Consider the following 14,588-nt stretch of genomic DNA (forward strand, 5'->3'; position numbering starts at 1 on the left):
TACAATACTATATTGTATTTGCTAAGCCTGAAAGTGTGGCATGATGGGTTGTATGTCTTCAGAATATAGGATCAGGATGGCCTTTTGTTAGACTGTAGCCTAATTGAGGTATTTTTACAGTCTATACTGAAAACACGTATTAATTAAAGACGCATACGTGAATGCTCCTTTTGTGATCATGAAAACGACGCACCTGCCATTGGTTTTACATTTAGTCATTTAGCAGACGCTCTTATCAAGAGCTTTTAATTCATTGGGATGAGTAAACACACAGTTAACGGACATACACAGACTGATTCTGCTCGTCTATTTCGATTTGAAGTAGAACGTGTTCGCATTAGCGCTTGTAGTACCACTTTTCTGTCAATACTGCCCTCTGCTGGAGAGATCAGCTTCCTGTCTGTGACGTCAAATTGGGATGAACCATGACAGCAACCAGCAACGAGGATGATGTGCTTCACAAACATTAAACTGAAGAATACGACCAGGTCTGGTTATTCTTAAATAGTTTATTAACATTGTTCATGTTCACTTAAAACTTTCAATACAACACTGTAAGTTTAAAAAGCCGTCTTACAATGAGCTTTACTATGAATCTGGATTGATATACTTTATCATCTTAAATACTTTCAGAAAAGAGATGTTACACCTACACAGAGCATAAACGGGTTCCCGAAGTTATGTGTGTTAGTGCGCGTGTGATGTACAGTGTGAGTGAGTGTTTGTGTGTAAGGGTGAGTGACTGTGGTTAACTGTAGGAGTGTGTGTGTGTGTGTGAGAGAGAGAGAGTTTGTGTTGTAGAAACCAGGGTTGCTCATGCAGCATTATAAAGATAAGGTTAGCGTTAGCGTAGTTAGCATACATAGCGCGGAGTCCAGGTGAAACCTTCTGTGATCAGACTGACCCAGCATCATGCTGCTCTCAGTCTGGGTGCTCTCACAACATCTTCTCCTTCTCTGCCTTCATAACAAACCCTTGGCATTCACACTGGCATGATGCTGCAGTTTGTGACCATTATGCTATACACAAACGTAGAAGATAATCCCCGTGGTTACTAAGCAGTTGCAGTTTTCAGGTGTGCTTGTTAGGGACAGTGACAGTTATATGCATAGTTTAGTTACGCTTTTTGTGACGTTGTGCTTTAATATATCCACAATTTATCATTAACTTGAACTGCAATTCTCCTTCTCTGTGTGGACAATCATCAACTTAAGCCCAACCAAAAGCAGTCCAATGCTGTTCTGTTGCAGTTTGTCTGTCAGCCAGCAGGGGGAGCCACTGTTCTCTTCTTCAAAGTGGTTAACACACGAAACTGAAGAATGGAATTTGTCAACATCGCCACAACCTCGGATCACTATTTCACGTGTCACACACGTCGATTGAGCGCCCAAGAGCCTTTGTAAATTTTGAAGTAAATGAGCTTGCGGTTAAGGTCAGTCTGTCAGTCGACGCGTCGTGTCCTTTTCTGTATTGATCTCAGAGGTGCTTCTGCCCATCTACCCACTGCTCTTCCCCTGACTCATCCAGCGTCACACAGCAGGTGACCCCGCCAAGTCTGACCAACACGCCATGAAGCGGCGGCCATGTTGGGACTGAGAGCCAGGGATGGGAGGATCAGACACACAGGATTATGAGAAGCGCTTTGATGAATTCTAACAAATAGGCTCTCTGGGATTTAAGCTGCTTAACATCGTAACTCAGATAGGAATGAACACAGTTGAAGTGTTGTCATGTCTACGTCCGCGCTAGCTGCCCCTGGTCACCAACTCAGACCTGGAGGCCCTCTAAGATGCTGGGTTTTAATGAGAGAGAGAGTAGAGGGAGGGAGAGTAGAGAAGAGAGAGGGGGATAGAGAGAGATACATCGCCTACAAGTCTAGGCCTAGGTCTGGTCCTTTAATTGCCTTGGTCCACGTGGTCGTAAAACTAAAGCAGGAGAGATTCCTTATCAAGAGTATAAGTTGCTAGACAACTCTCAGAGCCAAAACCAGCCGACAAACTAGCTCCTACATTTTGTGCTCAACTGACAGTTTAAATGATAACGTAACATTTGTGCAATACTAAGCCCAGTACTGTCAGAACCTCTGTGTTGAGAGGCCCCCTAGAGGCCAGAGCCTGTCGCTGTCCTGGTGTCTCAGCCCGTTAGTAACCCTGACCCTGACCCTAGTGACCCTGACCCTAGTAACCCTGACCCTAGTAACCCTGACCCTAGTAACCCTGACCCTAGTAACCCTGACCCTAAAGCAGGACATGGCCTGCGGGCCATGTGAGGTGTCTGATGGGACTGTGTCATCAGGTCGCCCCCCCCCCCCTCCCTAACACCACCAGCCCCTTGTCTCCACGGGAACGCCAAAGGCACACGTCTGGCTTGGTAAGAGAAGGCACTGGAAGAAGACTAACAAATCCTTACAAACTCTCCAGTCGTTCCTGTTCTGGAATGCAGTCAGACCTGGACCCTGGACCTAGAACCCAGGACCTAGAACCCAGGATCTGGGAACTAGAACCCAGGATCTAGAACCAAGGATCAGCTCCAACATGGCCACCCAGTGCCACAATGATGTAACCGTGGCAACCGAGATACCACACAAAGACATTCTCCTTCTAGAACAGGTCGGTTAACATTCTAGTACTCTACACCCACACCTGCATTCAAGAACACTAACATAGGTTATAGTTTTAACACACTTGAAGTCCTCATTAAAACAACAACAACAACAGAAACAACAGCAGAAACACGTGTGGTTCTCATTCTAAAAACAGATTCTCATTCTAGAACACAAAAGAAAGTTGTCACTCTAGGAGAGAGGGGCAGAAGCACACTCAACAGAAACCTGCACACACAAACAAACAGGGATGGTTTCCCAGAAAAGATCAATTGGCCATGTGACATCACTTTGAACACGTCTCCTCCCTGGCCCCCAGCCTGCGTGCAGAGGTGAGTCATGTAGTGAGGGGCGGTCTGGACGGCCCTGTCTGTCTGGAAGGCCCTGTCTGTCTGGACGGGCCTGTCTGTCTGGAAGGCCCTGTCTGTCTGGACGGGCCTGTCTGTCTGGATGGGCCTGTTTGTCTGGACGGCCCCGTCTGTCTGGACGGCCCCATCTGTCTGGACGGCCCCATCTGTCTGGACGGCCCCGTCTGTCTGGACGGCCCCGTCTGTCTGGACGGGCCCGTCTGTCTGGACGGGCCCGTCTGTCTGGACGGGCCTGTCTGTCTGTTCTCAGGCCCAGGAGGCTGGTACTAGTGTACAGTTTGAGTGTAGCACGGCCCTCTGCTTATAAGCGTCTGAGGCATCACAATGCCGCTGTCGTGTTCGGGGTGTGGACTAACCTTTTAATAAATGCTATAATGTGCTAACCAAGAACAAAGCCAGAGGTTTAACACTAAAGTGTGTTACTCAGAGATTTCAGCAGTGTGTGTGAGGTGAGGTCCACAGCGTTTGTCCTACCAGAGGGAGCCTAGGAGCCTTACAGAGATGTCAGGAGCACTGGCTCTGAAGAGGAGAGAAGGCTCTGGCCTTAATGGTGGTCATCTAGCATGAAACAGGAGCCCCTTCACCTCAACTAGTCTGGTTTCCTGGATCACGCCCCGGAACACGGTGTCATTCAGAAAGATTCAACCAAAGATTAAAGGGGGAAAACTGTCTTTGGGAAAAACAAGCTAACGTTGCAGACAAACACAAACTCTCCTCAGTGGAGGAAAAACCAGACAGGAAAATCGTCAGGAAAAGAACAGATTGTGTCATTGAAGGAAACAAGCTAAACACAAGCAGTTGAAACAGCCATTTTGAACCTGCGTCATCCTAAAACCCAACCTCCCACTGTTCCTTCCAGGATTCAGCACGTTCATCCGCTTGGCGTAAAATGTGAGATACGTCATACAGTACGAAGCTGTCTGGTACTGCTCAGTCACTCTTGTGTGTTGTTGTTGTTGATGATGTTGTTGATGTTGTTGTTTATGAGCTGTGCTGACAGCTCATAGCAGCAGACAGCCAGATCTCTTCTTGCGCTTGCGGACCTGCAGTGCCGCCCTTGTGGCCATCTCAAACACCTCACGCACGCCGTCCTTGGTCTTGGCGGAGCACTCCAGGTAGCCGAAGGCACTGATGCGGTTGGCCATGTCCCTGCCCTCCTCAGGCTTCACTGGCTCCTACACACACACACACACACAAACATGCACACACAATCAGTTCTTGAAACTTTGTGAACCAACATCCATGTTTTAGAACAATATAATGCCATAAACACCATCCATGAAACTGAACTACAAGGACTACCACAAAACATATCCGTGGTATGCGGTAATATCTATCTACAAAGCCGTACCTTACATAACATTAGCTACTAATCAGAGAAGTCCACAGCTATGGTTTTTGAACGTTAAGTTCCATGAAGATACTTTATCTATGATCTTATCGGAGTACATGTTATCAGTCCATATATTATCTTAAGTCCATGATCATGTTTTCGGCATATTGTCTTTCTAAAGGTTTACTGACATAACCTTTAGTCTATTCGGGTCACCCTTCAACACCTTGACAGACAAACCGTGGTCATAGAAAAGCAACAGGCTAACCCAAGTGTGTGTTATACTGTAGGTGTGTGTGTGTGTTATACTGTAAGTGTGTGTGTGTGATACTGTAGGTGTGTGTGTGATACTATGTGTGTGATACTGTGTGTGTGATACTGTACGCGTGTGTATACCTGCTTCATCTTGGCCAGCTCTCTCCTGGTGTGCTCATCGTTCCTCAGGTCCTTCTTGTTGCCCACCAGGATGATGGGAACGTTGGGACAGAAGTGCTTCACCTCAGGAGTCCACTTCTCCGGAATGTTCTCTGGCGGAACACAGGAACACAAGGAAGAGGTTAGAACACAGGAAGTTAGGACACAGGAAGTTAAGACAGGGAGGAAGTTAGGACACAGTTTAGGAGACCTCAGGCAGCTAGAGAGCCAGGAGGGAAACTACATGACAGCTCCCTGACTTCCTTCTGATCTTCACCCACACCGGGCTTCGAACTCTGGACCTCTGACCTTCGAGCTAGACTACTGGCAAGCAACATCACCAACAAGCTAGCTTTTCGCTAGCGCTGGGTGGGCTGTTTTTACACTGAGGAGGAGTGAGGTAAAGAATTCCCCTCGGCTACAACTACTAACACCGTCATAATTCATAAAGCTTCCTGTTCCAGGAAAGGGATCATCAGGTCTATTGTTATCTTTGAGTCACATATGCTTCGGGAAACTGAAAACCCCACCAAGATGAAAATTATGTAATTTTAGATTTCTACTGATGTGTGGGGGGGGGGGGGGGGGGGGGGGGGGCGATGGGGATAAGGAGATAAGTCAAGTGGCAATATATAGTTATAGAGAGAGGATGAGATTACAATGAGACACTGTTTTCCATTTTCAAGACAGAAATAGTTTGTGAAGCTGCGCTTCAAGTCTTCATGGCTGTATCCTGGACACCTACCTAAGCTGTCAGGGCTGTCGATGGAGAAGCACATGAGGATGACATCTGTGTCAGGGTAGGACAGAGGCCTCAGCCTGTCGTAGTCCTCCTGGCCTGCTGTGTCCCACAGTGCCAGCTCCACCTGAACTCACACCACAGAAGAAGAAGACGTTTAAGGGCAAGCAAGACCACCAGGCAGAGAGAACTCAGCAAACTAATATATATCAAAAATAAAAAAAACATTATTTGAAGATACTCAGAAGGAATAATGTGTTCATCTAGCAGGTACATTTACTCAAAGCAAAGTACAGGTCAGGAATTTAACCTGCAATCTCTTGATCTGCAATCCCATGCCCTACGGCAGAGCTATAACCCTAAACCCTGACAGAACTACACACACACACACTCATTTTAGAAGACATACACAAAACAAATAAACACAAGTAAACTCCACCAGAGTCACTGTTTGATATTTATCCCGGGGTACTTCTCTCAGAGAAGTTAACCCAGGAATAATGTGACATAAGGAACTGATGCTAATGCTGCTAGCCTCCGCCGCAGGCACATGGTGTACTATCCAGCAGAACAAGATATCTTTTAGAAACCCATAATGTTCTGTACTCGGGAGATGTTTGTAGAGCATTATGTACATTATGTTGGAACAGCTGATTTATAAAGTACTAAACTGCAGAACGAGAGAACTGCATAGAGCAGAGATATTTTTGCAAAGCTATAATGTACAGTATGTAAAAAAAAAAAAAAAAAAATCTTTAATAGAATTGATCGTACATCAGAATAGTACATCTTTCAAAAAACAGAATGAACTCTACATCAAACAGCAGATGTTTACAGAGCATTGTGTGGGTTCCTCTCCCTCCACATTTCCCCCCAGGAACCAGGAAGTCAACAGCGTAGCGCACCATGCAGGCTCAACAAAGCCCGACACATTCCACCTGCTTGCGGTCATCTGAGAGGGCGAGAAGCATGTGAGAGCCCGCACCCTGACTGGTCTGGCTGATAAGAACCTCTGTCTACTGCTGGAGGTATAATGTGGGTGTTAGTCTGGTATGTGTGTGTGTGCGCAGGTCTGGCGTGTGTGTGTCCAGGCCTGGTGTGTGTGTGTGAGAGAGAGTGTGAAGGCCTGGTGTGTGTGGGTGTGTAAGCTTAATGTGTGTGTGTGTCTATCCAGCTGAGAGGTACGTTAGCTGAACGTCTCATTACCTCCTCAGCCAATCAGAGACAGGATGAGGTCTGGCTTTATCCAATCACACCACTGATTAATTCTATTAGGCAAATCAGTCGATTAGAGGGTATAAACGAGATACCTTCTGTTCTCTCCTCTGTGTGTGTGTGTGTGTGTATGTGCTTACTAGAATAAAGCTTTCCAGTGAATCACTCTCCATTACAGCCTCTTCTGTGAGTGGTCTGAAGTTTGATGGATTCTCAAGTAACTTTAAAAGAGCTATTAACTTAATGCATAGTTAATTGAGTAGTTATGTCACCAGGCCGGTGCGATGGCGGAGGGGAGTGAGGAGGGATGTTGGCAGCTATAGAACAGCACCCAGGAGCCAAAGCTTTGATGAAGAGAGTGAGAAAATACTTTGGGGATAGTACGTTACAAACAGCAAATGAGAGAGAGAGCGAGAGAGAGCGCGAGAGAGAGAGAGAGAGAGAGAGCGAGGGAGGGAGAGAGAGCGAGGGAGAGAGAGAGAGAGAGAGAGAGCGAGCACCACTTCCTCTGAGGAAGAGGATTGGAAGGCTGTGTGGTGAGAACACTGATCTTATGGTCAGTGGTCAAAAAAAGGGGGTTGTTCTGAGGGGCTGCAAGAGGACACAACAGTTGGGTCAGTGCATTTCCTTTCCAGATGAGAGGCCCTATCGCCCCTCCAGTCCCTCCCGCAGGAAATGAGAGGCATTTGTCAGAGCAAGGGAGGTAGAAGGAGGGAGAGAGAGAGAGCCGGGGGAAGGGGGGAAGGGTGGGGGTAGGGGGGTTCCTGGTCTGAACAGGAAGCCAGTGAGAACAGTCATTTCCTGTTTCCTGTTTTGCTGAGTGGGATGCTGTGGTGGTCAGAGCAGGAGAACAGAGCTGTCTGACTTCTGACCCCTGGGTCTTGTTGAGCTCGCCAACACCCTCTGACTCACCGCTCGTCAGCGCACAAACAGTCCCCCCCTCCCCCAAACAAAACAAAACAAGTTCAAAATAACACATAGCCAGATCAAGATCTTTCACATCTGGGGGAGTCTTTAAATGACCAGGTAAGTTCTAGATACCTTGTACCCTTGTCTTTTTCTACTTGAGACCCCCCCCCCACACACACACACACATCCCATTTTCTCCCATATATATATATATATATATGTTATCCTCAACTGTGCTGTCTGGATATAGTTTATTTTTTAACTTCATTTCTAGCAACAATCTTGATTGATCAATCGATTGTTTCCCTACATGCACAACTTCGAGGCCGCAGCACACACACCTGTTTTCCGTCGACCTCGATGTCGGCGATGTAGTTCTCGAACACGGTGGGCACGTAGACCTCTGGGAACTGGTCTTTACTGAAGACGATGAGCAGACAGGTCTTCCCACACGCTCCGTCCCCCACGATCACCAGCTTCTTCCGAATGGCCGCCATCGCTGTGGAACACAGGGACACATCCAGTCAGCTTTGGTGATAGACTCACCTCAGACCATCTGAGTTAGCAAACAGGAAGACCGAAAGGGTCTTCACACAAATCGGTTTAACAACAACAAACTGTCAAATTGTAAGCGTGTTCTACTCGTGTGTGTTCTATAAAGAAAGCTCCGGAACGTTCAGAGGCCCTGTACAGGTGAGGACTGAAGCATCTAGACTGAGAGCTGTGTGGTCGACTGAGCTCTGTGAGACAAGGTGAAACACTCTGAACACCTGTCTGTCTCAACACCCTCTCTGGAGGGAGGTTCTCACAAGCCCAGCAGGAGAGAGGAAGAGAGTGAGAGAGAGAGAGGAACAGAGAGAGAAGAAGAGAGAGAGAGAAAGAGAGAGACAGCTGCAGTGACAGACGTTGAATCCTCAATGCTAAATCTAGATTACTGAGACCCATGGGGGAAAGAGGAGGAGGGGGGAGGGACAGGACAGGACAGGGAGGGATGAGGGGGAGGAGGGAGGGAGGAGAGTGGGGAAGAGGGGGGGATGGAGGAGATGGGGGAGAAGGGAGGAGAGGGAGAAGGGGGTTATAGAAAGGGAAAAGGGAGGGAGAGATGGATGGGATGAGTCTGCCAAAGTGGATGATGGACGAGGCGTGGTGTCTGAGCAGCTGTGGATGAAGTCATGAGCCTGCCTCCTTCTCCACCCTAGGCCTGAGGCTCAGAGAACAGGCTGCTTCAGCAGGTCCTGCAGTGAACCTCCATCAGCATCCCTCACAGACCCAGCCCCTAACCCTCCATCAGCATCCCTCACAGACCCAGCCTCAGCCCCTAACCCTTCATCAGCATCCCTCACAGACCCAGCCCCTAACCCTCCATCAGCATCCCTTACAGACCCAGCCCCTAACCCTCCATCAGCATCCCTCACAGACCCAGCCCCTAACCCTCCACCAGCATCCCTCACAGACCCAGCCCCTAACCCTCCATCAGCATCCCTCACAGACCCAGCCTCAGCCCCTAACCCTCCATCAGCATCCCTCACAGACCCAGCCTCAGCCCCTAACCCTCCATAAGCATCCCTCACAGACCCAGCCTCAGCCCCTAACCCTCCACCAGCATCCCTCACAGACCCAGCCTCAGCCCCTAACCCTCCATCAGCATCCCTCACAGACCCACCCTCAGCCCCTAACCCTCCACCAGCATCCCTCACAGACCCACCCTCAGCCCCTTACCCTCCCCAGAGTAGTCTGGGCCCAGAGCACCGGCCTCCGTGGAGGGATGGAGACAGAGTCAGAGAGAAAGAAGAGAACAATTTTTTTATGAATCATGCATGGGGATGGGTTTAGCTCGGTGCAGAGCCATTGAAAAAGAGCATAGGGATTTATACATAGCTTAGTGGTTACAGTATTTTACAACAGATCATGAAGTCACAGGTAAGTCTATTTGTATCTTTGGATAAAAGTGTCTGCTACAAAAGTCAATTATGTTACAATATTGTAGATTGTGAACACATTAAACCAAAGTACAAGAAGAGTACATAGAGAGTATTGAATGAATATATTCTGTACATGATGTAACACCCAGGGGTCTAAGGCTGGGTGAGTGCAGGGACTGTCCAAATATTTAGAGATGGGTTAGTCCTTGATCTGCACAGGGAGGAAGATTGAGAGAAGCTATACAGAAGACCCACACTGTGAAACAAAAACATGCCACTTCCTGTGCAAAGCTAATAGTTATGAGGTTGGAGCTAGGGCTAAGGTTTGACCTGGGGCTACGGGCTGGAGCAGGGCCTTAGGGCTGGGGCTAGGGCTGGGGCTAGGGTTAGGGCTGTGGGTAGGGGTAGGGCTGGGGCTTTGGCAGGAGCAGGGCCATAGGGCTTGGGTTAGGGCTGGAGCTAGGGCTGGGGTTAGGGCTGGGAGTGGGGCTGGGGGTAGGACTGGGGCTAGGACAGAGGCTAAGCAGAGGCTGGGGTGGAAATGATCTCCGTGCAGCTCTGTTTGTGCAGGCCTGGGCAGAGCCTGGACAAGCAGCCGCCCACCCCCACCTAAACACACACACACACAGCTGCTCTTCTCACAGAGCCAACATGATAAGATACCACATGTCCAGATAGCTAGCGCTCATAGGTAGACCTCCCTGCTAGCCCTCCTGGAATGGAGATTGAGATGATGAATGATTGGTCGCTACATAACGCCCGTATCAGATTCAAGACCCTGGTACTGACCTTCCGAGCAGTGAACGGGACTGCACCCGTCTACATCAAGTCTCTCCTGCAGCCTTACACCCCCACCCGTCACCTACGGTCTTCTTCAGACAACCGCCTGGTGGTCCCACCGCTCAAGACTGCCCGGTCCCAACACAAGCTCTTCTCCTGCCTGGCCCCCCAATGGTGGAACCAGCTCCCCACCTCCATCAGGGACACTGACTGTCTCCCCACCTTCAAGAAAAGGCTCAAGACGCAATTGTTCCGGGAGTACAACGGCACTTAAAAATGCTTGGCTGGACTTGTTAGTTAGTTTCCTCCAGGATCACAATGACACTTATTGAGTGACTTGTTGCTCTTTTAGGTTAGATATAACAAAAGTTAAGTCTTGTACTCGCTGTGAAATATTTTACTGTTGATTGTTCTTCTACAGGTACAGTCCTGCACTTTTGTGGTTCATGTTGTTTAATTTGTAACTTGTATAACTGCATGCTCTTATGGGTCTTCCCTTTGGCACTTGTTTAGCTTTTCACAATGTATGCTTCATGTTTTGGCTACTTGCAATGTTTGGGACTACCTCGTTGTTATGATCAGTGACCTATGCTCTTTTGTAAGCTCTCTCTTGGAAGTCGCTTTGGATAAAAGCGTCTGCTAAATGAATAAATGTACATTGCAAGTCAGCAATCTTCTGCACCGAGTTTAACCAGCACACTCTGAGTTTCATTAAGGTGGATACAGCAAGAGAAGTTCATTTAAATGTATTCATTTAGCAGACACTTTTATCCAAAGCGACTTCCAAGAGAGAGCTTTACAAAAGTCCATAGGTCAATGATGTACAATATGAGGTTCAGTAAACATTTTAGTGAGACGCTCAATTCAAGTTTAGCACATTATTCTTGACACAATCCGTTATTGTGGCCTGGATTAAAATGCTTTAGGATTTGGATTTTTAATTCGGACCCTATTGCAGCATGGCTGAATTAATTTATGTTAGTACTAAAACAGGGAATGCCAACTGTAAAAAGCCTCATTTCTCTAGAGCACATACTGAAACTATTGAAACTATTTCTCCCGTAAATATGTACTTTACCTACATGGGTATTATGAACCATTCTGGCTTGTTTGACTACAGTAAAAGGGCTTCAATTTCCTTCCCTAAACACAAGCCTTAGAGCCAAGTATCCTATCAACAGGGGGGGGGCAGAAGAGAAAGGAATGAGAAAGAGAAAAGACAGGAAGAGTGAGAGAGACACAGAGAGGGAGAGAGACACAGAGAGGGAGAGAGACACAGAGAGGGAGAGACACAGAGAGGGAGAGAGACACGGAGAGGGAGAGAGACACAGATGAAGACAAAGAGAGAGGAAGAGGGAAAAACAGGACAGATAAAAACAGAGGTGGAAAGAGGGAGAGACAGATATGAAGAGACCGAGCATGAGGGAAGAAACTTGGTGAGCTTTCACAAGCTACAAAATAGAACAGTACAAACTACAGATCCCAGCAGTACAAACTACTGATCCAGAACATATGAACTACATATCCCAACAGTATTGATCCTAACAGTACAAACTACAGATCCAAATCGTAAAAACTACATATATTTTGAGCCAATCCAAATATTGCTGTTATCACTGTCCCTTCAAACAACATTTAGAAATCAGATTTGTCTCGTCTAGTTTCGCTTACTGTAAACTAAAAACAGACACTTGTTTTGTTATGGTACTTCCTGTTTTGCTCGAACTCTGGAAGCCAGAACTGATAGGTCATCTGACGTTAATGCTCAGATCGCTTCCTGATTGGACAGTAATGAAGACTTGAAGGCACAATTGGTCAAACTCAAACACCAATGATGAGTGGACAATGGAAAATTCCACCAGTGAGAAAGCAGTGTCAAGTTTTAAACACAGAACATAAACTTGGAATGGAACTTTTGAATTTACATTTCACATTTAGATGTCAAATGTAAGTTCATGTCTCAACAACAACCCTGCTGACTTCTCTAGAGAGTGTTCTCAAAGAGGTAGATATATGGGACAGTCTACACAGTAATACTGTTAGCTGGACTACATGGGGTTGAGGGGCAGGTTGGTCACTAACGATAATCCTGAGACTCAGAAACATTGCAGGTCTTTTAGAAGGCTCAAGAATTTTACTCCACCTCTCTGAGCCGCCAAGCTCAGAAATGGGTCAAAGTTCACGCCCTGGACAACTTCTGACTGGCTGGTTTACTGTCTGGCTGGTTGCCTGGCTGGCTGGTTTACTGGCTGGCTGACTGGCTGGTTTACTGGCTGGCTGACTGGCTGGCTGGTTTACTGTCTGGCTGGTTGCCTGGCTGGTTTACTGGTTGGCTGGCCTGAGAGGCGCTCAGCACGATCACGATGCATGACTCAGGTAGATATCTCCACCGCCATACTGGCAGATACTCCTCACAAAAGAAGTTTGCGGCTGCAAACTGTTCAACTCTTCATAATTCAGGTTAATTTAATACACTGTATTTTCTTCCTGTGTGAATACGCTACATTTCTCAAAGGGAGAGAGCTATCAGTGGTCCCGTTCAAAGAGCAGTTACGTTGCCGCTTTAAGACAGGTCGCAGTAGCTTGGCTGGCTGTATGAACAAATATTTGCGACAAGTCAGAACAGAGGATTTGCGCTATAGGGTCGAGAATACAAGGGAAATGGAAAGCCCACAAGTCATGTTGACGTTCATTTTAATGGCGAAAACACACAGGCCTGAATTTAAAACGGTATGCTTATTTGACCTGAGAGGTATGACTGCTCTATTGGCTTTTTTGACTAGGTGGCGAGGACCTGAGTATGTGTCATGATGAGTCATGTTAAGATAACAGACCAGTCACTTCAGTTTAGTATCTCACGGGAAGCTCACGCTAAGCGGTCGAGCAGGGCCGACGGGTTGGCAGTCCCGCCTATGTTCTCTACCGGGAAGGGGGCACACGGAAACTGCATTCCTTTCCAAATCACAGAACAGCAGCGCTCAACAGGCGCAACAACTCACCGTTCTTTTTTCAGTTTACAGATATTAGGCTATACCTATTCAGCAAATGGTATGGTCGCGTATGATTGTTTCTGATTAGTCTTGAATGATTGACTTGTTTAGTTTCCTCTTATCTGGCACTTTGCACTGTTGCACTATGCGCGCAGTAATTGCCATTTCTACCAAAACAACGCCCTATCCTTGTTTTACCTAATCCTATTTCTGTCTTGTTTTGGTCCCATGGCAGTAGTCGACATGAACATGTAGTCCAAAAGCGAGTAAGAACTCATTGTCGAATCAGCTCTGAAAGGGCAAATCAATGATCACGACAGAGAATTACGACTAATCCAGTATCCTATGCCTGATCGAGAAGCGAGTAGGCTACCGACTGTTCGTTTCATTGCAGCCTTACGTATGAACTAAGTAGGTTTTCTCTTCAGAAACAAATGTATCAGCAGTTGTGGCTGTGGGCAAACAGTTGTCACATCAAATAAATGGTTTGACAGACCTCAAAAATCACGGAAAGACCGAGAGACTATAACTCGAAAAACTTATCGGCTGTCAAACAGTGATCTCGACAAGGCCACCACCTATTTCTGTGAAATCGGAGTACTGTACATTCCGCTCACTTATTCTCCAAGAATGTTGGGGGGAAAACACCAAGCATACGCTACTTTAGGAATAAGACATTTCAAGACGAAACGTACCTTCAGTCAGCCGCCTGATTAGATTTTAGTCCCGACTTGCTTCTCCTCCGGACCGTGACACCCTTGCTGCAGTAATCGGTAAATTACAAAGAGGGTGCTAAGTAACGGGGCAGACAAACATAGGATCCTCCCACTGATCGGTAGAACGACTGTGGCAGTGTGCAGCCGTTGGAATTGCTGAGAGTGGATCCCACTCACCCCCCCCCCCCCCCCCCTTCAGAAGCCCAATGACATCATCTGCAGAGGGCAACTGGTGGTCGCATGCGCACAGGCCGTAGAGGTAGCCTAGTAAGTGAAATAAACACAAGTCTCCGTGAAAAGAGTATACTCTAACCCGTGGACATTATTCTTTAATTATCCAATGTTATTTCCACGTAGAACCCCCCTCCCCCGCAAACGACTAATTTCTTGAGGAAAGATTTTGTTGGTGACAGTTACGCAACATTTAAATCTAAAGCCGTGAACAAGTCCTCTCTTTGTTTCAATAATCGAGGGACACATGTTCACTCCAAACGAATTCACCTAACCATATTCAACACCTCCAGCATGTAGACAACAACATGGATGAAGCTGTGTGAAGTTTGAATATATGTGAAGATGTCTGATCAGACACTCACTAAA

The 14,588-nt window shown here is 47.1% G+C and overlaps 1 protein-coding gene across 1 annotated transcript; it reads right to left on the minus strand.

Annotated features, from left to right (window-relative positions):
- Positions 1 to 491: 491 nt before the first annotated feature.
- LOC124471937 (rho-related GTP-binding protein RhoA-D) lies at positions 492 to 14,127 on the minus strand. The gene is made up of 5 exons (XM_047026607.1): positions 13,968 to 14,127; positions 7,922 to 8,079; positions 5,463 to 5,583; positions 4,700 to 4,830; positions 492 to 4,145 (listed from the first exon to the last, which is right to left on the minus strand). Exons 2-5 carry the CDS (start codon positions 8,075 to 8,077, stop codon positions 3,972 to 3,974), a joined length of 582 nt encoding a protein of 193 aa, XP_046882563.1. The 5' UTR covers positions 8,078 to 8,079; positions 13,968 to 14,127; the 3' UTR covers positions 492 to 3,971.
- Between the last annotated feature and the right edge of the window lie 461 nt (positions 14,128 to 14,588).

The sequence above is a fragment of the Hypomesus transpacificus genome, chromosome 9 (genome assembly GCF_021917145.1).
Source record: "Hypomesus transpacificus isolate Combined female chromosome 9, fHypTra1, whole genome shotgun sequence".
Classification (NCBI taxonomy): domain Eukaryota; kingdom Metazoa; phylum Chordata; class Actinopteri; order Osmeriformes; family Osmeridae; genus Hypomesus; species Hypomesus transpacificus.

Coding starts and splice junctions, on each gene's coding strand:
- LOC124471937 (XM_047026607.1), bottom strand. CDS start 8,077: ATGGCGGCCATTCGGAAGAAGCTGGTGATCGTGGGGGACGGAGCGTGT. Junction 5,584..7,921: donor TCGAGGTCGACGGAAAACAG/GTGTGTGTGCTG, acceptor GTGTGAGTTCAG/GTGGAGCTGGCACTGTGGGA. Junction 4,831..5,462: donor CGACAGCCCTGACAGCTTAG/GTAGGTGTCCAG, acceptor GTGTTCCGCCAG/AGAACATTCCGGAGAAGTGG.